The sequence below is a fragment of the Molothrus ater genome, chromosome 24, assembly GCF_012460135.2.
Source record: "Molothrus ater isolate BHLD 08-10-18 breed brown headed cowbird chromosome 24, BPBGC_Mater_1.1, whole genome shotgun sequence".
Taxonomy (NCBI): Eukaryota; Metazoa; Chordata; class Aves; order Passeriformes; family Icteridae; genus Molothrus; species Molothrus ater.
In genome coordinates, this window is record NC_050501.2 from 4,388,684 (window position 1) to 4,412,271 (window position 23,588).

The window sequence follows — 23,588 nt, forward strand, 5'->3', positions numbered from 1 at the left end:
CAGCGGGCGCGGCGGGACGGCGGCGGGAGGCGGCCGGGGCGGGGGGCGAGGGGCACCCGCCGCCCCCTGGGAGCGTGGCTGGTGCTACCCCCGCGCCGTCGGGCGGCCCCGGTCCCCGGTCCCCGGTCCAGCACACCCTCCCCGCGGTGCCACCCCGGGTCCCCTGCCCTAAGAGTCCTGCTGCGGAGCAAGCCCCGAGGGTCGGGAGAGCCCCAGAGTGCGGGCGGGCTGCGGGGCCGCGGCGATGCTCTACGGTTTGACTTTATTAGCCCGAGCCGGGTGCGGGGCCCCTCCGGGAGCGCTGCGAGGGCCCCGGCGGCAGCTGCGACCTCCCGGGAGCGCGGCAGGAGCGGGGCCCGGGGCCCGGTCCTGCCGGGAGAGCTCGGGGCTCCTCCCGGGGCGCTTCACCCTCCTCCCCGACGGGGAGCGGGGAGCTGCATCCCGGACTGGGGACAGCGAGAATTGGCTGGGGATGCTCCGGGTCCGGCTCCCAGCCCGAGGAGACGGACGGGAGGACGGGCGCCGGGTGCAACAGAGCCAGGGGAAAACGGGGAGCACCGACGGGCAGCGTGCCTGCCTCTCTGCCCTCCTCCATCCCTCCCTCCGCCTCTCCGTCCCTCCCTCCGCCTCCCCATCCCTCCCTCACTCTCTGTTTGAGCCCTCCCTCCGGGGCAGGACGAGGCGGGCCCGCAACACCGGGTCCCTGAGCGCGGCACCGGACACCAGCGGGGCGAGCCGGGCAGGGCAGGAAGGTCCTGCCAGCGGCACTGAGTGACTCCAGTGCCATCCCCCCCTCCCCGGTATCACGGCCACGCGGGTCCCACGGCGGAGCGGCGATGCCCATCCATCCCCACGGGCGCACGCACACCCTCGGCCGCTCACAGCCCGGCACACACTGGCGGCACCGGACACACGGTGACAGCTCCCCGCGGCCCACGGGCGCCGTGGCCGGGCTGTGTCACCGCGGGTCCCAGCGGTCTCACCGTGCCACCCGCAGGGCGGGACCTTCCATTGGCAGCGCGTGTTTTACGTGGAGCAGAGCACAAACCCTTCACCCCCAGCTGTAGCACGCCGCGCTGTGTGATCGACATCAACAAACACAGCCCCACACTGCAGTTAATTTAATTCCACTCTTCCTGCCCCGAGCTACAGCTCCCTTCATTTTCATTTTTCCTCTGAATTCCCACAACTCAGACCTCTTTGATTTCCAGGTTTAATTAACAATGCTCATTAAATGAATTTTTATTCATTTCTTTTAATATTACCCTGCCACCTGTCTTTAGGAGGCATGGGCTGATCGCTTATTCTAATTTATTTCTGTTAAAGATGGCATTTAAGGGTGGGAGGAGGGATATGAAGAGGTATAGAGGGTTGATCCATTCAAATCTCTTCATCCCCCTCAAATGCTCTTCAAGGACGCTGCTCCTGGAAGTTCTGTATTTATTTTCCACCAGATCCATTTCATTTGCTAGGAAAAATTGGATTGGACATGCTGTATTTTGCAGTTATGTTCCAGTTCATTCTTAATGTCCCTTGCTCGTCTAGTGCGTATAATGTCGAGTCTTTACTCATCTGAAAGAGGTGAAACTGTGCAAAATCCAGGCAGGAAGGGCTGTGAGTCAGCCTGCACAGGACAGCAGGCAAGCAGGAGAATGGTCCCTTGCAGCAGCTTGGAGGGAAGCTGTGTTTCCACCCAAAACTGAGACAGAGCAGAGGAAACCTGCAACACTGACAGACAAAGGGAAGGAAAAACAAAGGCAGAGCTGTCCCACTGCCCCTCACAGAACATGCTGGGCAAACTGGGGTCATGGGAACACATCAGGCTGGGGCAGGGCCTGTGGGGGGGGTTGCCCTCCCCAGTACAACACAGCAGTGCTCAGGAAGGAGAAAAGGACCTTGCAACAGACTCTGGGCTTTAGGAACCCCAGGAGCTCCCCTGCCCTGGCACCTTCTCTCACCTTCTCTGGGAACACAATCAGCACCTTCCCAGCCCTGGTGTCCTGCCCAGCAGCACCCTCAGAGCCCTACAAGAAGCAGAATTGTCCTTGCAAGATGACCAAGACCCACCTGAGTCCTTCAGTGCCCCAGACCCTCTGTACAGCACCTGTCTGATGATGCAAACCAAACCCCTGGGCCTCTCATGGACAGGAGGCACTCATTAAACCATGATGAACAATTATTCACTTTTTGCTGTCCTGAGGTCCCAGGCAGGGCCCAGGACTGTCACACAAGGGGTTGTTAGCGTACTCTCCCAGCAGCTGCCTGGCTTTTTACTGGTTCAACCTGGCCAGGACAATTGCTGGGATCACCTGAGCACTGGAGGCTCAAACACAGCTCCTTGCTACCTGCTTTTTAGCATCCCTGTTTAAGGACCACAAGTCCAGCTGTGCCACCCCTGCTACATCTCATGGCAGGAAGGAGGGGGCTGCCCTGGGTTCTGGCAGCACAGCAGCCAAATAACAACCTTATGAAATATTTAATTTTATTGCTAGGGCTTTTGGGGTGACATGAATAAATGCTGTAAGATAACGCATACCATGGTCAGGTTTGCAATGGCATTATGACATTTAAGCTGCCAAAGAGAAGCAGAATGTGGATCTGCTCCTCTGGGGCCACGTCCATCTTGTTGGAGCACAGTGAACAATAATCTTGCTCCTGGAGAGCTTGTCCTGGTGCTGGAAATGCACTGGGAGATAAAGCACGGTTTGCTTTGGGTGTTGCTGGCTGCAATCCCACTCTGTGCTGGGATCTCAAACACTGGCAGAGAGGGGATGTTAGATGATGCCACATCCACCTCTCTGGCACCAGATCATCAGTGCCCGTGGATGCCAGCTGCCAGAGGCAGAACCTGTGGTTGGGCTTGCAGAGCTCGGGGTGGCTGAGGACATCCTGCAGCCTTTGAAGCCTTGGCCAGGCTGCCAGGGCAGCATCTCCCTCGCGTGGGCTGGGCCAGCCGGGCGTGCTGGGGCCTGTGGACTGGCATGCATGGAGCCAGAGGAGGTGCCCACGTGGCACGAGGCTTCCAACAGCTCCAGTGCCCTCCCCTCCTGAACATGCAGTGCTCATGTTGTTAGCACTCAGTCTTGGGGAGGCAAACAGTCTTTTTGGGGGTGCTCTGTCCAGGAATGTTTGGAAAGTGCCCTGGGACAAGAGAGCAATGATACTGCTCAAGGAGCTCGGCCATCTCCACTGGCATTCAGCCTGGTAACATCCCAGAGCCACGTGGGTGTCTCACCCCTTCCATTGTCAGCTCAGAGCTGTGAGGGGCTCACAAGGAGCATGTTTTGTTTCATGCAAGGAAACAAATGCATGACAAGATATCAGGGTCCCAGGGAGGGTCCAGCTCTGGCAGGGCACAGATGGTTCTGCTCACACTTGAGGGGACTTTACACCAAGGAGTGTGAGAATGAGGTGCAGATGCTCCTCTCCGGGCACCTGCTGGTGGCCAAACCCACTCCCTAAGATGGGGAAGGATAAAACTGGAAAACCTTCTGGGCTCTCAGTTTGCCCCCAGGTAGCCTCTCAGGGAATTAAAGACCAGTAGCCAAAGGCCTCTGGGTTAGGACTGTGCTAGTGCTGGAACTGTGGGCTCAGGCTGGATCTCTGGTCAGGTGTTGGAGCTCCAACCACTGCCCACGGGAATGAACCACGGCCAAACCAGATCAGCTGCCCACAGCAAGCCCAGCAGTGCACTGGGATAGTGGAACATCCTCCTGGTGATACAGGTCATATCTCTCATTAGCACTAATTAGTGGCTGTCATTAATGGGAAGCCCACGCCCCTGACCAGAGGCAAAAGAGCATACAGGACTGGGAGCACTTGAAGGTAAAGGCTTTGAGGGTTTGGGTGTTTTTCTGACACTGCATTGTATTCCCAGCTTTTCCTGCTGCTGTGTCCCTGTGGTGCAGGGATGTGTTCCTGGCAGGCTGAGGAGCCTCTCCCAGCCCAGCTCCACAAAGTTCTGCTCTTTTCTAAGGCCAGGAGGCTCATTTGCTGGTTTGGCTCGCACTGCTCTGCTGGCAGCACCTGCCTTTGTTCCAACTTGCACTGGCTGCTCAGGGCTGAGCTGAAAAGATCTGAAGATACTTTCCCTGAGCAGCAGCCTCCTCTCCAGTTGTGTAAGGCACTCGCTCTAATAAAGCAGCGAGCCAAAAACACAGTGTAAAGCAGGAATACACCCAGAGCCAGCCCTCCTTTTGAGGCAGCTTCGTGCTTGATTTTCCCTTGATCAGACGATTCACAGCCCCCTCCAATGAGTTCTGATCAGCGCCTCGGGCTGGCAGCAGAGCCGGTCCCGGCGAGGCAGCAGCGCCCAGAGAACTCCTCGGCTGACACCTGGTGGAAAAGCGGGAGCAGGGAGAGCCGCCCCGATCAGCCTCAGCCTCAGCAGCCTCAGCAGCGGCCGCTCCTTCTGGGAAATGCCCTCGGGACAGCGCGGTACCCAAGAGCTGCAAGGCCAAGCTGGAAAGCCGGTGCTGCAAGAGGTTTACTCCACGGTGCATGTGGCCTTTCTCTTCTGTAAAGCACGACGTTCTTTGGTCTGCAGGGAATCAGCAAGGGGGAGTTCACTCATTTTGGCTTCCACACCCTAAATGGAGCAGAGGCAGACTGAATCCTTCACATTGCAAGAATGGAAATCTCTCCCTCTACATCCCATCCTGGCAGTGAGAGGGAGGAAATAGAAAATCCCATGGATGTACTTTGGGCAGGTGTTTGATGGGGCAAAACAGGCAAAGCAAGTGGTGCTGGGAAGGTTTTTTAGGTGTGAACTTGGGATGATGGTACCAGTGGAGGATATGAACTGGGGGATCATCTGGCAGCACAGCATCTTCAAGGCACAAGGAGTTATTCCCAGTGCTACCAGTAAATAATAAAGTTTTTCCCATTCCTGCCTTTTTCAGGGTTCTATGTGTAGTTACTAATATGTGCAGGACTCAGAGAAAATAAGGTGAAAACCTGCAGGGCTTACTGTGACCATATGAACAGGAGAAGCAAGCATCCTGTCAGGGCCCTGGGCAGAAAGAAATCCCAGCACTGAGGAGTGTAAAAAAACAAACTGACAAAATGTCTTTAATAACAAAACAGGCTGTTTTTACAGAGAAATCCTCACAACAGGTCAAGCAAGGGCATGGTGAAATGTTCTGAGGAGCAGCAGTTCTGCACACTGATGTGGACAGTGCTGATCATGCTGGGTGCTGCTGCATCACTCCAGTTTTGTAAAGTTTGGTCATTAAAATGGGTTTTTTTTGTGCCCATCTGGCAGCAGAGAGCACAGCAGAAGTGCTGAACAGACTTTGTGCACGTGTCTGGTTTCATTTCCCACCTGGAGTGCTGCTGGCTCCTCCCTGCTCGGCCAGACACTGTTCCAGAGCTGCCATTCCATACAGATTGGCCCAGTCCATGCCGTGGTGGGACAGGATCACATCCCTGCACTGCTGGCTGGCTCTGGCCAGCTCCACCAGCACGGCCTGGAACACAGTGACGAGCTCACAATCCACAGAGGCTGGAGCGACCTGGGACAGCAGCTGTGCCAGTCCCTGCAGCCAGTGTGCCCCCAGAGCCGCGTGGGGCAGCCAGGGGAGCAGTGGCACGCAGCCAGCCCAGGCCTGCATCCCCAGGAACCAGAGCTCAGCGATGTCATCCCAGGCGCTGGCGTAGGCAGGGGACACGGCCAGGGCCAGCCCGTCACTGCTGGGGTCTGCCTGCGCCACGTGCGCCCGCGAGAGGAAGCCAATGGCAGCTCCAAAGAACTCCCTGGCACGCTGTGTTCCCTGAAGGGCTGGGAGGAAAGGGAAATGAGTGTTACAATGCAGAGCTTGCTCACTCAGAAAAGGGCCCTGGGGAGCAGAATATCTTCCTGCCCTAGAAATCTCTTCATCCCAGCACACCAGCCTGCTGGTTCTTTCACTATTCCTTGCTCCTGAACCCTTTTGGTTGATCACTTTTCCAATGACAAACTGGACCAGTTTCCCTTCTATTTGCTTTTTCCAGCCCAACTTCCCAGCTCCTGGTCTCTGCCCATGCAGCACAACGTGGGCTTTGCCAATGGGAACTTCCTTTACCTGCTGACCCCGCAAGGATCCTGGCCATCATCAGGCCCAGAGTGGCAACGTTTGCTGCCAGAACCAGGTGATGCTTCTGGGGCAGGAGAAGTGGAAGAGACTTCAGCAACACATCCATCAAGGAGGAAAAGGTTTTGTCACGCCTAGAGAAAAAATAAACCCTTTTTGACACATTTCCTGAGCAGAGCCAGAAGCACCTGAGAATGTCAAGGTTAAAAACAGCACCAAAAATATAAAGAAATAGGGGTTGAAAAAGGAACATCCCTTTTCAGCATGGCAGGTTAACAGATCCTCAAGCTTGATGCACAAGGCACCCTCTCTTCCCACTGCCAACCTCAGAGCCAGCTCCCACAGCTCTGTTACCTGAGCAGGTCTGGAGCAGTCACAACCAGGTTAAGGAAAATCCCACACATGGTCTGCAGGCTCATCTCAGTGCTTGTCAGAGGTGCTGGGGCCGTGGACTCAGAGGTCAGAACCTCCCACTGCTGCAGGAAGTACTCACACAGCAGTGCTGGTGCCCCTTCGGCAATGAGGATGTCCCGGGGTTTGTCCTCTGCTGTCAAATGGCAAAAGCCAGGTAGGAGAAATCTGGAAGGGGAAAGAAACTGGGAGCATGAGGTAGAATGGGTCTGAGCCCTGCATTTACATCCATCTTTGGGGAGAAAGCCCCCATGGAAGTGGCACTGCAGGGAGAATGAAAATAGAAAAACTATTTGAGCAGCTTTGCACTAAAATGCAAGAAATGTCTGCTTAAAATGCTCACCTCAGAGCATCCTGGGGTAAGGCAGAGCCCTCAGTGCTGACCAGCTCTGCCTGGGGAAGACTCACAGCTGGGCTGCCTTCCTTGAAAAGTTTCCTGGCATAATCAACAAGGAAAGGCAAGAGCTCACAGATTTCCTGCTTGAGGGAGGATGTTTCTTCTGCCATCCAGGCTCCAAGGACTCGAACAGAGGCAAAGATGAAAGGATCTTGCAGCTCCTCCTGTTTAACCTGCATGAAGAAAGCAAAGTGACACATTATTGTCACTGTCATCAACTACCACAGGCCTGGAAATCACAGTGGGACAAGAGGGAGAGTTTGCTCAGCACAGAGCCACCCCCACAACCTGCTCTTTGTTAAAAGCCCCTGCCTTACCTGTCTCAAGTAGAGTATTACAGCTCCAAATGCCTCCTCCATAATCCTCATCAGCTGCATTTTCTGCACGTTTTCTAGCAGAGGGTTCTCTTCCCTCAGGCACTCCTGGATCCCCATCTCCATAAGGACATAGCAGGCTGTCACCACTTCCTTCTTCCCCTCCACCTCCAGGGGATCTGGCTCCTCCAGGGTCAGGCGGACCTCCACACAAGCCAAGTTCACCAGCAGGGCCAGGAACTTGCTGCCAGCACTCCCTGCTGGGATCCACTCAGCCCCACAGGCCTGCATGAGGCTGGCTGCGAGCTTCAGAGCGGGGTCCCGCTGTGACTGGCTGAGTTTGCTGCCCAAAACGTCAGCCAGCCCTTTGTAAAGTCTGCACAGGCACTCGGAGCCCTGCGAGTTCTCTGTGAGAGGATGTGACAGGGGGATGAAGCGAGGCAGAACCTCACACAGCTCAAATTTGGTCATGTCTTCAGCCTTGAGGAAGTCACTGGAGAGCTTGGTGAGCACAGCCAGGAGCTGTGGAGCATCTCTCTGCCAGCACTTGGCCTCTGCTATGGCCAACAGCCCCACAAGCAGTGTGAGGGCACGCTCAGAGCCGTGACCACCATTCAGGTAGGCCTGGCACAGGGCAGACACTGTCCCTTTGGTCACCAACTCCCTGGGGCCTCTGGCTGTAGCCAGGACAGCGCTGAGGCACTGGTACACATCATCAACCATGGATGTGCAGTCTGGGTCGCAGGGGGACAGCAGGACGTCATTGAAGGTCGGGATTTTGTTCAGGATCTGGGAGTGCCCAGCTAGCTCTGGGTCGGTGCAGAAACAGGCCAGCAGGGTGAGGCCGAGGGCACGGAAGGTGTGCGGGGGGCAGTCGGCTGGGGGCTGCTGGGAGATCAGCAGGCGGGTCGGGAACGTGAACCCGATCGCGTCGAAGATCTGGCGGCGGGTCTTGGCATCCACCTCTCCGGCTCTGACTGCTTTGGTCACCTACGAGGCAAAACAGGAGTGAGCGTGAGCATAGCAAAAGGATTTGGTACACGTACAGGATAGAACTGCTGCAAATCAGAAACCAAAACAACTTTATTTAGTGAAGTTGTTTTGGGAAGTACCCAGTAAGCTGGCACTTGATCCAAGTGCTAATCCAGACATTTACTACGGTGTTTCAAGAGTGTGGCAGCACCGACTGACTCTCTGCACACCCAGGTCAAGGCCAGGCTCTCTTGCTTTGCTGAAGGGAACCCCAAAGCTCTGAAGCAGCTTTGCTCTGAGCTCCCAATCCCCCTTCCCACATCCCCCGGGCACTCCCGTGTCCAGCGGGGTGTTTGGCCTCCCCTTTACCCTCTCCTGAGGCGATCCCGCGGTTCCTTACCAGGAGCAGCGCTGCGAACTGCTCGCTGTCGTTCCTCGCGTCTCTGAGCACACTGAGGCACCGCTTCAGCGTGGCGAGCCTGTCCCCGGCGTCCGAGGCCATGGCCGGGAAGTGGGGCTGAAAGACTAGAGGGGAACGTGGGCAGCCTTCCCTCGGCCCCTTCCCTCAGCCCTGTCCCTCACGGCTCCGCTCCTTTCCCTCTGCCCCTTCCCTCGCTGTTTCCGCTCCTTCCCTCACGGCGCCCCGCCCGCAGGCGCGCGCCGCCTGCCCCGCCTCCCCCTCCAGCCAATCCGCGCGCCGCCTCCGCGCCGCCGGCCAACCGCGTGCGGCCTTGTTGGGCGGTGCCCGAAGCCGCCGCCTCCGCGCGGAACTGTGGGCAAATCACCTGTGGCTGCGCGGCCTCCGCGCCCGCCCCGCCCGGTGCGACCGGGAGCGGCGGGGGAGCGAGCGCCGGGGACCCGCGGCTCCGCAGCCCTGGCACTGCCCGCACGGCCGGACCCAGCCCTGGTGCCGGGAGGCGGCGGTTCAGCTTCCGGGTGAGCGTGCGCCGCCATGGCCGCGGGGCGGGAGGCCGCGGTGCCCCCGGGCCCGCCGCGCTGGAGCCCCGGCCGTGCCCGGCGCCCGGTGCCCGCCTGAGCTCGCCGAGGAGCCGCTGAGGAGCCGCCGAGCCTCGCCATGCGCCCTTGGTACGTACGCGCCGCCGGCACGGAGCGCGGCCGCCTCCCGCGGGGCCCGGGCCCGGCCCCGGGGGCTCCGTGCTGGGGCTCCGGCCGGGCAGGGGCGGGCACCGGGGGCTGGGGCGGCGGAAAGTTCCCTCAAGGACCTGTTGGCTGTGCGGGCGCGTGTTTACATCCTCCTCCCTCGTGAAGTTTTCCTCCCGTGTCTGTTCCTGCTCTGCTGCGGACGGCTGAGTGCAATTGCTCGAGGTGTAACCAGCTCTGAGTGCTTGTGGAGCGCCGGTGGATCCGGCTGTGACAGCATTCCCTGCCACAACATTCCCTTTGCATTCTTCAGAACTGGCCTATTTAATGCCGTTTAGTGCCTAATGATGCTTTCATTGCTCCCTTAAAATAGACACTATTTATTACCCGTGAAATAATTAATGTTCTCCTACCTATCACCTAGAGATAATTTGCATTCAATTAGCATATAAGGCTATTGAATAGCCTTTGGCATTAGAAAGGCAGAGAAGTTTAGCGGTCTCTGCCCTGTGGGGCAAAACAAGAAGCAAACCAGGGCGTTAGCTGCCAGTTTCCCAGCGTTGCTGTGCTGTCGTTTCCCTGTTTCTGGCTGGCACCAGCCAGCACGGATGTGCCTGTGGTGACATCTCCGGGCAGATGTGCAGGGGTTGTCCCTGCCTGTGTTATCCTCACGCTGCTGCTGGGTGTCCAATCCTCAGGCATACATGAAATTGGAATTTCCTAAATTTCCTAAATAGCCTGTTTGAACAGCTGTTGTGATATCAGATGAAAAATGGGGTCTGGAGGAGAAAACCACAAGGGAAAGGCTCTCTGCACTCAGCACTGGGAGCTGTGCCACTACAGATTTCATTTTGGTATCAGACATTGATAGTTCCTTAGCAACAGCTGGACTAATCACAGCTGATAAGACATTCCTTTTGCTCCACAAATGCTCTGTTCACTTTGCACTCTCGCTGGATCTGTGCAGGAGCATTTCAGTTGCCACAGGGTGTTTTGTGTTTCATACCCTGCGTGTTTCTAGAACCCTGCTGCTGCCCACAAAGGCCATGGAGAAGAGGTTGGAAGCCAAGCCCAGCATCAGCACCCGGTTCCTGTCCCAATACTGCCTGGGAAAAGCTGTGAGGGAGCTGGGAATTCTGCAGCTGTTCTACCTGTGCACTTGCCTGTGTGCCTCGTGCTCCTCTGCAGGTGACTCTTCTGTTCTCTCTGAGACTCTGTATATGGATTTTTATGGTCTTTATCCCTCTTACTTGTTTAAAATACTCTGAGAGAAAAGTGAAATGATTTACTAGTAGACATTATAGGGTTGGTTTTTTATTGGTTTCCTTTTTAATTGTTTTTTTAACTGAGAAACCAAAGCAGTTGTTGTTTTCAAACCGAACAAAGCACCACCCTTAGCAGTTACTAAATGTGCTCTCAAAAGTGTAGCTTGTATTTCAGAGAGAGCTTTTTCTGACCTTATTTTTTGACAAAAGGGACAAGTGATAATCTGGAAAATAATTTAATTTAAGGGAAGCAACCTGGAAAGGCAGGAATGTTTTTTAGCCCTAAGATGTTTAATGCTCTTCCCAAGAGCAGTGTGTCAGAAGTCTTTATTTGCCTACAGGCAATGGTTATGTTTGTTTTTTTTTTATTTCCTGTTCAAACTTGAGCAACCAACCTCCTGCTCAAGTAAATAACCAAGTCAGTGGCTAGGATGGAAGTTTTCCTCTAATGGATTGTGTGATGTTTGGTTTGGGAAGGGGGTTGGTTTGCTTTGTTTCCCAGTTATGTGGACATGTTCTCCAGGCAGCTGCAGCGTCCCTGTTGTGTTACTGGACCATCCTGGACAGTTCCCAGTGGCAGATTTGATTAAGCTAATGAGCTGTGTGATTTTAATCAGCTAATTCAGACCCTGGAAAAACATACTGGTGTTCCTGCTAAGGGTTGTGTGTTTGAATGATGAGTGTTTCCTTTTCGACTGAGCTTCCTGCCTGCATATCCTGGCTTTAGTAATTTCTTGGAAGTTCAGAGTTAGAGCTCCTGTGAGACTCCTAGAGGGGTGTTCTAGACAGTGTTGGTGTGTTTAAGGGCTGCTCTGCTTGGAAGAGTTAAAGCCAGGACTCACAGAATTGTTAAGGTTGGAACAGTGCAGCTCTGAGATCATCAAGTCCAACTGTTAAATGAGTGAAGAGTCCATTAAATTAAAGCTTTTGCGTGTGCAGAAATAAATATAATTATATGGGCATAGCTACCCTGATGTGGACATTTTTTCCATTGCAGAGTTTTTGTTATTTTGGGCTTGTTTGTGTCGCTCAGGCAGCGGAGTCTGTGAAGCTGAGGAGGAGTTATGGCTGCCTAGAAATGAGCGTGGTCATGTGGAGTTACACAAGGGGGACTGTGTTGACAGAACTGACTGACTGACTGTGGGGCAGGTTTAAAAAGTCCACAGAGTCAAGCCTTTAATCATTAATCTGCTATCAGGCAGGATTAACTGCCTGGGCAAGTCTGTAAACCTGAAGTTATTAATAGAAGCTGTTCCTGTGTGTTCCATTCCCCTGCTGCTCAGCAAGGCTGTGAGCTGCATCCCTGGGACAGGAACTCCTGAGTTCCAGGGAAGAGCAGTTTTCTCCACTGATGTGACAAAAACACTATGGAAAAGTGACTAAGCACACCCACTGTGCAGGTGTCTTGTGACTTGTGTGGTGCTGAGCTTAGGAGGGAACTCATCCTCAGGAATGTTCCTGCTTTCCACAGACGAATGCAAGTGTAGATTTTGTTTTCTCCCAGGGCATGTAGAGTTGTCTGAATGTTTGATGCCCAGCAAAGGCCATGGAATTTGAAAATGCAAAGTGAAAATCAGTATGTCTCTGTGGAAAATTCACATCTGGCGTGCTGGGAGTTGCCTGTTCACTTCTGTCATTCCTGAGAGTTATCTGAGTTTTAACTGTCCATGTACAGCAATTCAGAAGAACATACTGGCTAATTTCAAATAAATATGTCCCAAGCGGCCATTAACAGAGTTCTGGAAATGAAATGTAGCCAAAATATTATTCAAATCTTGTTTTGGCAGAGTGTTAAAAGAGAAGCAGAATGTTCTCAGCATGGCAATGTTGTGTCATCCAGGCTAAGTCATGGCTCTGACATGCTGAGATGTTTCTGGGGGTCCAGGCTTTATATTTGAGATGAATAAATATATTACCTGTGTTATGTAGTGATTTGTCACAAGGGATATCTTCCCTGGGAACATTTTTCTTTTAAATGTGCCCCGTTCTGTGTGTGCCCCAGTTCCAAGCCTGGTACTAGAAACTGCTGCTGAATTTCACTGCTTCCATATCAAGCCTTAATTTGAGTGGTATGTGAGAGCCAGGCCTGACACATGAGGAGAGATGGATGAGCAGTGATGGAGGAGGAGGAGGAAGGATTTTAGGAATGTGGGAAGCAGCACATTTCCCTCATGCTCAGGATATATTAGCAACAGTGATTCACCTTTAACAGAAAGGGAATTTTACAGGCAAAACGTAAATCTGAGTGGATAAGATCCTGTTGAAATTCACAGGGATGGTGTAATTCTTCAATTTGTTATTGTTTCTCCAAGTCTGGAGAGAGTGTGTGTGCATGCACATGGCTTTGGTGTGTACTCACATTCCATATTCTGTTCTAATTCCAGCCCCATCAGGTTGGTGCCAGGAGCTTGTCCCTGCCTGTGACTGTGACAGTGGTGCCAGGGGCTGGCAGTGCTGGCATTTCAGGTGTGATGAGGCTGGCAGTTGCCCTGGGCACACAGATTCCCTGTCTGCTCTCTCTCCAAGGAAGTGCTGTGTGTTGATGAGGTGTGACAAGGGTGCTGAGGTTTTCAGAGATCCTGGTGTCAACTTGTCTTGCTGTTGAGCATTTGCAGGTTTTCTTTTACACCTTTCATTGCTCAAGTGAGGATCTTCTCCCTCTTCTGCACAGTGGTGGGTTCAGACACCCACAGGGAGCTCTGTCCCCTACAACTCAGTCACTAAACTCAAGTTCATTCTCAATCAGGATATTGTAATTTAAATTCAGGCTTTATTTAAATGGAGAAAAATGCTTCCTATTTGTGTTGTGTTCAAGAACTCCACTCTTGACAGGGAGGGAGCCAGATCTGGAGCATATTCTCCAGCTGCACAACTCCCCAGGCCAGCAATACTATTTGTAAAGTAATCTTCCAATGACCTATTATTGCTTGGATGCTGAACACAGCACAGTACAACAGTCCCATAGGTCATTAGGCTATTTTTAGGGAGTCCTTAATCTGCAGAGCTCTGAATTTTGGAAGCCTTTAATCCATTGATCCCTGCAAGCACTCAAAATTTTCATGCTAAGAAAAAAGAATCCATATGCAAAGCAGTTGCTGCTTTACTGCAGAGCTGAGACCTGAAGTGACTTGACTCTTAACTGAAATTATGTCAAATGTTTGAGGGTTTTTAATGAAAAACACTATGGCAGGGTGGGTGGCAAGGCTTTGCCTTGCAGAACCCTTTTCTAGAGACTGTTAACAACTTCCCAAGTGGAGCAGATTCAGTCAGAATAAGCAACAGAAATACCAGCATGGAAGAGTTCAAAATACCTCTGTACTGTGCTCCAAGCCAGTGCCACCATTTGCAGTGTTTTCTTTCTAGGCAGACTATGGGCAGAGAGGCAAGGCCATAACTGGTTAAAGAGCTGTGCCTGGGATTTCTGGGTTCATTTTCTGCCTCTGAACTTCCAGTGTGACCTTGGCCCAGCTGCTCAGTGTGGGCATTATGGGCTCCTCTGGAACAAGAACATTTCTGTCTTCACTTCTGCTTCTCCATCCCTGTTGGAAAGGGTGGTGGTGGCTTAGGTAGGAGAAGCAGATTGTTCCTTAAAATCTTGTGTATGTGCTGGATAGTGAGGCCAGGTAGAGATTCTGAGAAGTCAGATTTACTTTCCTGTGTCCCTCTCCTGCATTATTCCTGTGTCCCAAATAGTGATCTGTTATCCACTGCTTTAAAGGACTGAGAATTGTCTGTTTGTCTTCCCTCCTCTTTCCCAGATGCAAACTGGAACGGATCTAAATGTGAGCTGGGGAAGATCCTGCTCGGTGGCCGTTTGAGATCGTGGGCAGGTCACCATCTGCAGCTTCTGGAAGGGTTCCATACTCTGAGCTCCTGTCAGACCACTTGCTGCCAGCACCCCACCTGTGATGCCTTTTGGTTCTTGGAAAATATGTGCATCCAGGTGAACTGCACCATGCCTGGCACATGTCAGGCCAACAAGACTGGCTTTTCAGATTCTGTTTTGGTGTTTTTAAAGAAATCAAAAAGCACAGAGCACTTGTTGAACTTCCATATGGAAGGTAATGGGAAGACTTGGAGTCACAAGTGGTTGGACTGGGATATCCCTGTCCAGAGGAAGAAAAGACTGAGGAGATCATTGCAGAAGTGGAGGTTGGCAGGTAACAGGGGGCAGCTCCTGAGAAGGGATCTGGCAGAGAACTCCAGAAGCAGCCAGAGTGAAACAGAACGCTTGAAGGATCAGGTCCTGAGGCACTTAGTGGCAGACAGAGCTGCTCCTGAGAAAGAAAATCAAAAGCAAGACTTGCTGAAAAATGGACAGAATCCAAGAGAACTGAACCCCAGAAGCCCAGTCCCTCCTAAGAGCAATAATGTGAACAGGTCACAGGATGCTGATGGTGACTTGCCCCAGGTAAGTGGTGGGTGGGGCTGTCTGGGACAGCTGTCCCCTCCTCCTCAGTCTGGCTTTAGGTTGATTTTAGACTTGGAACTGCTCAGTGATGGGATACCTTTTCAGGTTTTCAGTTTCCAGCCTCCTATCAACAAGGCACTGCCAGTGGTTTGGGGTTTTGTTTGGATTTTGGGGTAGGTTTTTTTACTGCCCTTTTCTTAGCTGGGATAAACAGTGTTGAGTTGGAAAGTGAGGCAGGATGGAGTCTGTGAGAATGCTTATCCTCTGTATTATCACACAGTGTGCTTGCCAGATGAGAAGGAAAGGTGACATGTCAGTGGAAATTGTCTGGGAGCTGAAAACTGTTACCTGTAAAAGTACCTGTTCAAATCCACACAATTAAAAAATCTGTTTTCATTGAAATGTTGAATCAAGGCAGTTAAATACATTATTTTATAGAGTCATGCACAGAGCTCACAGTGTACTTCGATGTCAATCTGCTTCCTTGAGTTGGCATCTTAATTCCAAATGTTCTCTTTTTTGAAGAGTGCTCCAGTTTCTCAAATCCTCCAAAGCTTACCTTGGCACTGGTGAATGAAATCAGTTTAGTCTCTACTCCAAATACATACAGTGTTAAGCCAGTACATCATGATGTTACAGAGAATTTGGCACATTTGAATTGTTAAGTGATGTTTGTATTTTTACATCTGCAAATGATTTTTTGAGCCTTATCTCAAAAACGCTTGTGCACTCCTGATGGCGAAATAGAATTCTCCTTTGTTAAACTGCTCCTGAAATAGCTTTTGCCACGTTTCAGGGGTTTGGCTTTGTACAAAACTCTGGTTCTGGAAATGACTGACTTTTTCAAATCCTGCTTGCAGGTAGGGCTGTGACTGCCTGAGCCACCACCCTGGAGCAGGATGTGGCGAGCAGCCAAGGGGCACTGCTGAGAGCTCCTGGGCAGCCAGGGTGACATGTGAAACCAGGCACTAAACCTGACAAATGTTTGATTTTCCAGAACCCCCCCAGCATGTGAGGCTGACTTGAGCTCAGATTTCTTTCTCCCCTGCAATGCTGCAGCGTTTCCACCCTCCCTGTTCTTTCCTCCTCCTAGGAGTTGAGCTGAGATGGTGACCCCATTCTCTCAGCTGTCATACATGTGAGGAGATGTCTTTGCAGCCTCTCTTAAATGTTTTCTCTTGCTCTTGGGGAGCAGCTTTTACATCTCCCTGCTTGTTCTTTTTGCAGTTTTGCTTTCCAGGTTGTCCTGCTATTACTGTCCAATGTGTGTCTAGTAAACTGGTTGCAAATATTAAATTACACTGATTAATCAGCTTCTGAATGTTGCTGAACATGCAGGGTTTCCCATCTTTAGGAATTGCTCCCTTTGTCATTAATGTGCACTGTTGGATGTGTGCTGGGGAAAGGTTTTTATGCTCCTTGATGATTTTTGCTAATAAGAAAGTCCATGGCTCTTAACAAAATGGAAGTTCATAAAAATAAAACGTTTTACTAAAATATAGTGATATAATAGAATTCCTGACATTTGCATTTTTGAGGTTTAGGATGGAGTTTTTGAGGAGAAGGAAGAATTAAAATACCCACCTGGGCTAATTCCAGGATTATTGAACCATCCCACTTTACTTGCAAAATGCAAAGCCAGCTCTGCAGCTGTCCTTGCACTTCAAATCCAAGAGCAGTTTAATGTGAGCCAAGGATAAAACATTGGGGGCTGTGTTCTTGGACATGGCCAGACCTTCCAGGAGGGAGGTATTCCAGGCTGGGACCAAAATAAAGTTACACCCATGCTGAAATCAATAGAATTTCTGGGTTACATTTGGCCCAATCCATGGAGCAAATGGCTGGGTGTTTCATGCTGTTCTTTAGGAAGGGTTGGAAGATGGGGACAGTACTGGCTGTCACACCTGAGAGCATCAAACACCTGAAGTAGGAGAGGAGATTTGAAATCAAAGTGCTCTTTCTCCTCTGCTGCTGCTGCTGAGCATTGAATGTATGGAAGGTAAATATTTTCCTTTCCTTTTGCAGGCTCAGAGAGAAGGAAAATGATAGTTTTGGGAAAATATTGCCTCTGTGGGTTTTAATTTTCCTTGTGCAGCTCTGATGGCTCCACAGCCATCTGCAGTGGCATTTGCTAATGTGCAGTGAGCATTAATTTCTGGTTTTACTGTATCTATGCTATGGAACCAGGATAAACCACTGTGCATCCTGCTCATCAGCCCTTAACTAAGGGAGATTGGTACTTTTTCATTCAAGTGAGTGACATTTTCCAGGCACCAGTTTTTTTTTTCTGTCTCGTTGTAAAATTCCTTGTCAATTTTAAAATATAGCCAGTCAGGAGAAGTGTTTAACTGTAGCACTGCTGATGAGCAGGGATGCTGCAGCACTGCAGCAGCTCTGCAGACAGGCTGGGGAAGGCTGGAGCAGGAGTGTTGCAACAGAGCCAGAGAACTCCTTCCTGCCCTCACATCAAGCCCACTGTTTGGCTCTTGCTGTCACATTTCCTGCAAGTGCTGGGTGCTTTTCATCCACAAGGAACAAGGAAACGTCTCTCTTTACCACCAGCACTAACTCTGTAATGGTTTGTGACATTACCTTCATTTTAGTGCCTTAAGAGTCTTCACAGATGTGGCACTTAGTGCAGACAGCAAGGAAATCATCTAAGCTGAAAAGAGCCCATTTTGTGAATTCAGACCAGGCCTATTTAAATTAAAAAATAGAGGTAATTTCCAGGACAGAGGTATTTTTCTCTCAAGTAACTTGGGCTCAGTGTGGATTCTGATGCACAGGGCTGCTCTAGTCCCTCTACCAGACATGGGACTCTCAGACAAGGACACTGGGTTATTTGTCTCAGGCCAAAGGCATTTAGGGGTGGAATCAAAATTGTTTGAGGCTCCTGTGTTGACTCAGGCCAATGTGTCACTCCTCTCTATTTTCTAAGCTAATAAGATAGGACAGCTGGCAAACTTCTCGTCTCCTTGTCATTTATCCCCAAGAATGAAATAATCTGTTCTTTGCTTTAAAGAATTCAGAGTTATGGAGCAAAGATAAGAAATGTCTCAGCTTGCAAGCATTAGAGGCATTTTTGACTGTTGTGTTGCCCCAGGCAAAGCTTATCTAATTCCAGCTCTCCACAGACATTTGGCTGTCAATTCATCCTGAAGATTTTTGGAAGGAAGAGGATCTCTCTTAACTGTAAAGTGGGGTTTTTTGGGAATTAAAAGTGAGTCAAGAAAGCATTCAGCTCACTGGAAATATTACCAGGCAAAGTGGGGACTCTGCTGTGGCCAGCAGGTGAATGTGGATCTCCTGTGTGTTTTTTGTGGCTCTTGTTCTTGTGACCCTTCTGGGTTGATTCTTGAGAGGCAAAAAGTTGTTTCCCATAGTGAAGTCATGGGAACATTCTGCTCCTGTGCCTTTCCTAAAGAGTCTGTCTCACTTGGGTTCCTGCCTGGCTGTTCCCTCTTTCTCCTGCCAGCATTTCAGACTTCATCTTGAGGAATGGGAGGGAGTACCCTTTGCAGTTGTCAGTGGGTGGAAGATGATACAGCTTGGGACATCCAGCTGTCCTGAGGCCACTGAGAAAGAGCAGCATGCCAGAGTTTTCCTGCCTGGATTCCAAAGAATCCATACTTCTGTTTAAGTAAGCCCATTATAAAGTAACCAAATAAAGGAAGACAGCTTATGTCTGTAACACTAACAAACAGTGTTTGATTCCTTGGTACATAAAGCTCAGATGTTAATCAAACAATTGTTTTACATTCTGTGAGCAAAGGGAGCTGAGATATGGTGAGAGGAAATTATTTGCCCAAGACTGAAACAAAAACCTTGCAGAGAAGCCCTGAGTGCTTCAGTGCTGCTCCTGGCTTGGCTGGTTGTTCAGTGTGGGCAGCACAGCTTTATTTTTACAACCAACATTTAGTGTTTTCTAAAGCCCAGCCCATTTACTGACAAGGATGTTGCCCACCATGGTCTGGAGTGTTTTCCCAGTTCCTGTTTCCTGGACTGAATGCCAACAGCATGGTCTAAAAGCATATTGAGTATATTTCCTCCAATAGGAGCTTTTAATCACTCCTCTAATGGGCAGTAGTGGTGGGAAATCCAGCTCCAAAGCACTTTCTGAGTCAAAGATGGTAAATTGCTCTATTTTAAATATTTAGCAGATGTTCTCAAAATAGACTTAGCTAAAAAAAAAAAGTGCTACACACATGGACTTCACATGGTGGAGGGTAAATTGTCAGGAGTATGGCCTGGCAGGCTGGGAGCTGGGATGGGGCTAGGTAAAAGGAATTTTTTGATGAAAGAAAGGAAATTGTTCCTGCCATTCTGATTATTTTCAATCAAGTGGCTCATCCTGTGTGGATGTGAGCAAGCTTCGTGCCCTCCAGCTCCTCTCCCTGCCCAGCAGCATCTCCTGGGGCAGGCACGCAGGGAGCTGTGTGTGTCAGCTCACCTTGCTTTGAAGAGTGATTCCAAAATAAATTTCCTCTTGCTGTAACAATTCAGTTATTACATAAAAATGCCACTGCAATCCTCCTGCTTCGTGTTGGCCAACTGCATGGCTTCAGGAAAAGAAAATCCCAGCCAGAGTGAATGAACCCCAGTTTGTGGTCCCTGTCTTCAGGCTCTGTCTTATCCCACCTTTCTGTTCTTTTGCAATTTTGAACCTGGATCTTCTCTTATATTTGCCATATCAAATATATATGGTATGCTGTAGCTAAATCTGGTGTTAACTGGTGTTCAGCTGGGGTAGAATTGTGTGCTCTGGAGGAAGAACATGAAGAAACACTTCAGAAAAGAGAAGGGGAAGCTGTAAAAATTCCTGCTTCTGGAAAAACAAACCAGGGATTTTTCAGCCTCACTAACTGTGGAGGAGGAGAAAGGCAACTTCAAACTGCCATTCAGTGTTCAGATCAAACTCAGACAACTTCTTCCTTTCCAGATCCACACAGGAACATCTGCACCAGAATCATCAGTGCTGGCTACATTCTCCAGCCCTGTGGCACTGGACCTGACAGCTCCAGGGAAGACTGAGCAGCCTGGGCAGCCTGATGATGCCCACCCTCAGTTTCCCACAGCCAGCCCTGTGCCAGTGAAAAGCACAGCAAAGGCACAGGCAGAGACTTCTGTGCCCAGTGGAGTGCCCACAAATGGCAGTGTAACTACAGCCCAGAGCAGCACTGCTGCAGCCCCAAGCACTGCTGCCACCACTCCAGGTGAGGACTTGCAGGGCTCCAGCAAATGTCACCTGCTCAGGCTTTTTCAAGCCACAGCAGTGTGGAAGAATATATATAGATATATTATAAATATATCTGTAAATATATGGTATCAAGGTACCATAATTATCTATCTATCTATCTATCTATCTATCTATCTATCTATCTATCTATCTATCTATCTATCTATCTATCTATCTATCATATCTATCATATCTATATCTATATCTATATCTATCTATATTATATCTAGATGTAGATATATAGATTATATAATAGATATAATATACATAAAAATGAGTATAAATATGTATATAAAATATATAGATAGCTATATATCTATAATGTGTATATATCTATATATAGCTATATATTATATATAGAGTATATTATATATGATATAATTATATATAGTATATTATATATAGTGTACTATATATTATATATAGTATATCCACTATATTATATATAGTATATATAATATACTATATATGTATATATATTATGTATAATATATTATATATGTATTAAAATATATATTAAAATATATAGATATCTATATATGTGTGTGGATATATTGATATATCTATATATCTATGTCTATATATATGTATATCTATATATATTATATATAGATACAGATATAGTATATTTTATATATGTAGTATATATAAAATATGCATAAAATATATATATATAATATATATAGATATATAGATAATTTGGTACCTTGGAGAAAATACTGAGGCGTCTGTGTCAGCACATGTGCTGTTGGATCCCAGTAATTCCTGAGGTCTGGAATGGAACTTGAACATCATAAATCTGCATGTGACCATTGCATGTGAGGACAGCTGGGAATTAATGAGGATATCTTAGTTCCCAACGTGAAGGCTGAGATGTGATGCAGGGCAGAGTCCTGGGAAATGTTTTTCCAGTAGCCTTGGCACACTGCTATCCATCAAATCCAGCAGAAACCTTAATGTGTGCTCAGAAGAGGGTGTAACTGATTCTTTTCTGTCCCTGAAGTGTCACTGCACAGTTCAGCCGTGGAGAACAGTGTACTTGGCTGTTAGCCCGTGCTTTGCTCTGCAGCATGCTGATGTTCCTGTTCACACTGGTATTTCCTAAAACAGACTGTTGAAAGTGCACTCAGGCCAAAATGCCCTTTGGCAGCTCTGTTCCCTGAGCCGGGCTGGCAGCTCTCCCTGGAGGGGTGGCTGCACACCGGGAATGGCGTGTACTGCCCGTGTGCTGTCTCAGAATTCACTGCAGCCAGTGTGCTGAAGCATTCACTGCTGAATTGCTTTTGAATTTAGGGTGCCTTTCCCTTACAAGGGAACAAATGGAAAGTGGAAGGGAAGCGCTGCATCCAAAGATGGTTTTGGCAGGAAGTTCATTGGCTGCTTGTGCTGACAAGTTAATTTTTTTTAATTATTTTTTTAAGGGCCTACCCCACCTAAAACTGGAAAATATGCTTTAAAAATCTTCATTGGTTTGTCTGGGACATCTAACATAGCCAGGGCCTCCTGGTTTTGCTAGCCAATGCAAAGATGATGTAAAGAGTAGTTTTTCCAAGGTTTTTTATCTGTTTGCCTGGGTTTTGTTTTTATTATTTCCTAATGAGATCTGATTGCTTTTTGCCTTGGAACTCTTTGAAGGTGAAAGATTGATGGAGTATTTGAGAGGGGAAAAAAAGGTGGTTAATTCCACTAGCTATTAAAATTGGAAGATAGATAAATAATAGATAATAAAGGTGGGAAAATAGCAGAATGTCTAAGGTCCCTTTTCTCATTTTTTTAATTTGGATTTTTTGTGCATACCTCTGAAATATTGTCTTTGACAGGGTCAAACTAAAGAATGAATATTTTCTATGCATAATTCCCAGGTCCAATAATAAAAAGATAAATATAAAGCAAATGGGAAGGGAAGAGAGAGATGAGAAGGCCAAGAGGTGTTTTTAAGAAATGTGTTGAATTTTCTGGTTATCTTAATGCTAATAAAAAGCAGAAAAAAATATGTCCCTGGCTATAGTTTTCAAGGTTATCCTGTAGTTTTTAAAAGGAACCTGTCAGTTTATTTGAAATGGAATGGCAAGAAAATTCTTGAGCGGGGGGTGGGAAAGAAAATATAAATAAAAAAGGACCAAGTTTGTATCTGAGCTTCCATACCCAGTGTGGCAGCTATGCAAGTTTAAAAAAATTCTCTTAGCCCTCAAGCAATTTTTCAAAGAAGAAATTCTGTGGATTCTTTATATATTTGTGAAGCTTTGGAATTGCAGTTTGGAAGTAGCAGTGTTTGTCTTGCTGTGCCATGAGCCTGCAGCTGAGTTCTCTGCCAAAAAGCTGTCAAGTAAAACCCTTCCCATCCTGCTGGACCTGGGTGAGGAGAGTCCCTGTGCAGGGCCCAAGGGCCAAGTTTCAGCACAGTATCTGCAAAGAGAGAGGTGACTAAAAATTGTAAACCCCCATTAGTGCTTTTACATTGACAAGGAGAGCAAAACCTGAGATGGGAGGGCTCTTGAGGAGCAGGATGTTTACAAAATACATCATCATTTGTAGCTGGGGTTTATTCCATCAACTGAAACCAAGCTGGGGTTTATTTTTCCCCTGTTCCTCTCCAATTCTGTGTTTGTCCCTTTCAGCTATGAAGGAGCTGGTGGTTTCTGCTGGAGACAGTGTTCAAGTGACCCTGCCAAAGAATGAAGTTCAGCTGAATGCATTTGTGCTTCCTGAACCACCACCTGGTAAAGCTTCCCTGGGAATTCTGCTAAGGGCTTGGGATGTGAAAAGGCAAACAGTCATTATGTGTGGCATGTAATAAGGGCAGTCTTGAAAATGTCTTTTGTCAGAGAGCACTTTCCTGTGGAAATTTTTCATACTCAGCTATTGCCTTGTGCTGCCTCTCAGAGAAAATAGTGAGGCACAAAAAAAATGAAAGTGCTACAAAGCCAGTGGATTTGGGAGATTGTGGGATGAGATGGGAGAAGAGATGGCACATTCTCAGAGTGGTGTATGAGGAAGAATTGGACTTTTAGCATCTAGTCTTGATATTAGCTGGTAGGAACTGAGGCTGTTTTAGCAAGTGATCAAAATCTGAACTGGGGTATTTGCCTGCTGAGGAACACATTCTATACACTCCTCATTTAATCAAATTGTTGGCAGTTATTTTAAAAATTCTTAACTCTGTCCACTGTGGCAGTGGGAGCTGTAGAAGCAGGTGTGTTCCATGTTGTGGGCAGCAGGGATTGATTCATTCCTGCTCAAAAATTGGCATTCCCGTGTCTGCAGGATCTGAGGATGTGATAAGGCTTTTCTCTCTTATTATCCTGGAGCTGTGATTGTTCCAAAGCTCTTTATTGCCTTGGAGGCTGAAAGATGGGTTTTGATTCCAGAGTAAATGAGTTTAGAAGCACAGATTGTCTCTTTTCCTGGGT

General features: G+C 49.0%; 2 protein-coding genes across 2 annotated transcripts in view; one reads left to right on the forward strand and one right to left on the reverse strand.

Moving 5' to 3' along the window:
• Window positions 1-5,044: 5,044 nt before the first annotated feature.
• NCDN (neurochondrin) lies at window positions 5,045-8,786 on the reverse strand. The gene is made up of 6 exons (XM_036396961.2): window positions 8,566-8,786; window positions 7,197-8,183; window positions 6,826-7,052; window positions 6,426-6,650; window positions 6,063-6,205; window positions 5,045-5,779 (listed from the first exon to the last, which is right to left on the reverse strand). Exons 1-6 carry the CDS (start codon window positions 8,665-8,667, stop codon window positions 5,313-5,315), a joined length of 2,151 nt encoding a protein of 716 aa, XP_036252854.1. The 5' UTR covers window positions 8,668-8,786; the 3' UTR covers window positions 5,045-5,312.
• Window positions 8,787-8,949: 163 nt separating this feature from the next.
• KIAA0319L (KIAA0319 like) overlaps window positions 8,950-23,588 on the forward strand; it is a 30,663-nt gene continuing 16,024 nt past the window's right edge. The window contains 5 exon segments of the mRNA XM_036396960.2: window positions 8,950-9,251; window positions 10,288-10,454; window positions 14,290-14,942; window positions 19,882-20,155; window positions 22,797-22,898. Coding sequence (XP_036252853.1) covers window positions 10,313-10,454; window positions 14,290-14,942; window positions 19,882-20,155; window positions 22,797-22,898 — 1,171 coding nt within the window. The 5' untranslated portion in view covers window positions 8,950-9,251; window positions 10,288-10,312.

Bases quoted from the DNA above. Each gene is read 5' to 3' on its own strand.
- NCDN (XM_036396961.2), bottom strand. From the start codon at position 8,667: ATGGCCTCGGACGCCGGGGACAGGCTCGCCACGCTGAAGCGGTGCCTC. The intron at 7,053-7,196 runs GTAAGGCAGGGG...TTCTTCATGCAG, and splicing joins TAATACTCTACTTGAGACAG to GTTAAACAGGAGGAGCTGCA. The intron at 6,206-6,425 runs GTAACAGAGCTG...TTTTTTCTCTAG, and splicing joins ACTGCTCCAGACCTGCTCAG to GCGTGACAAAACCTTTTCCT.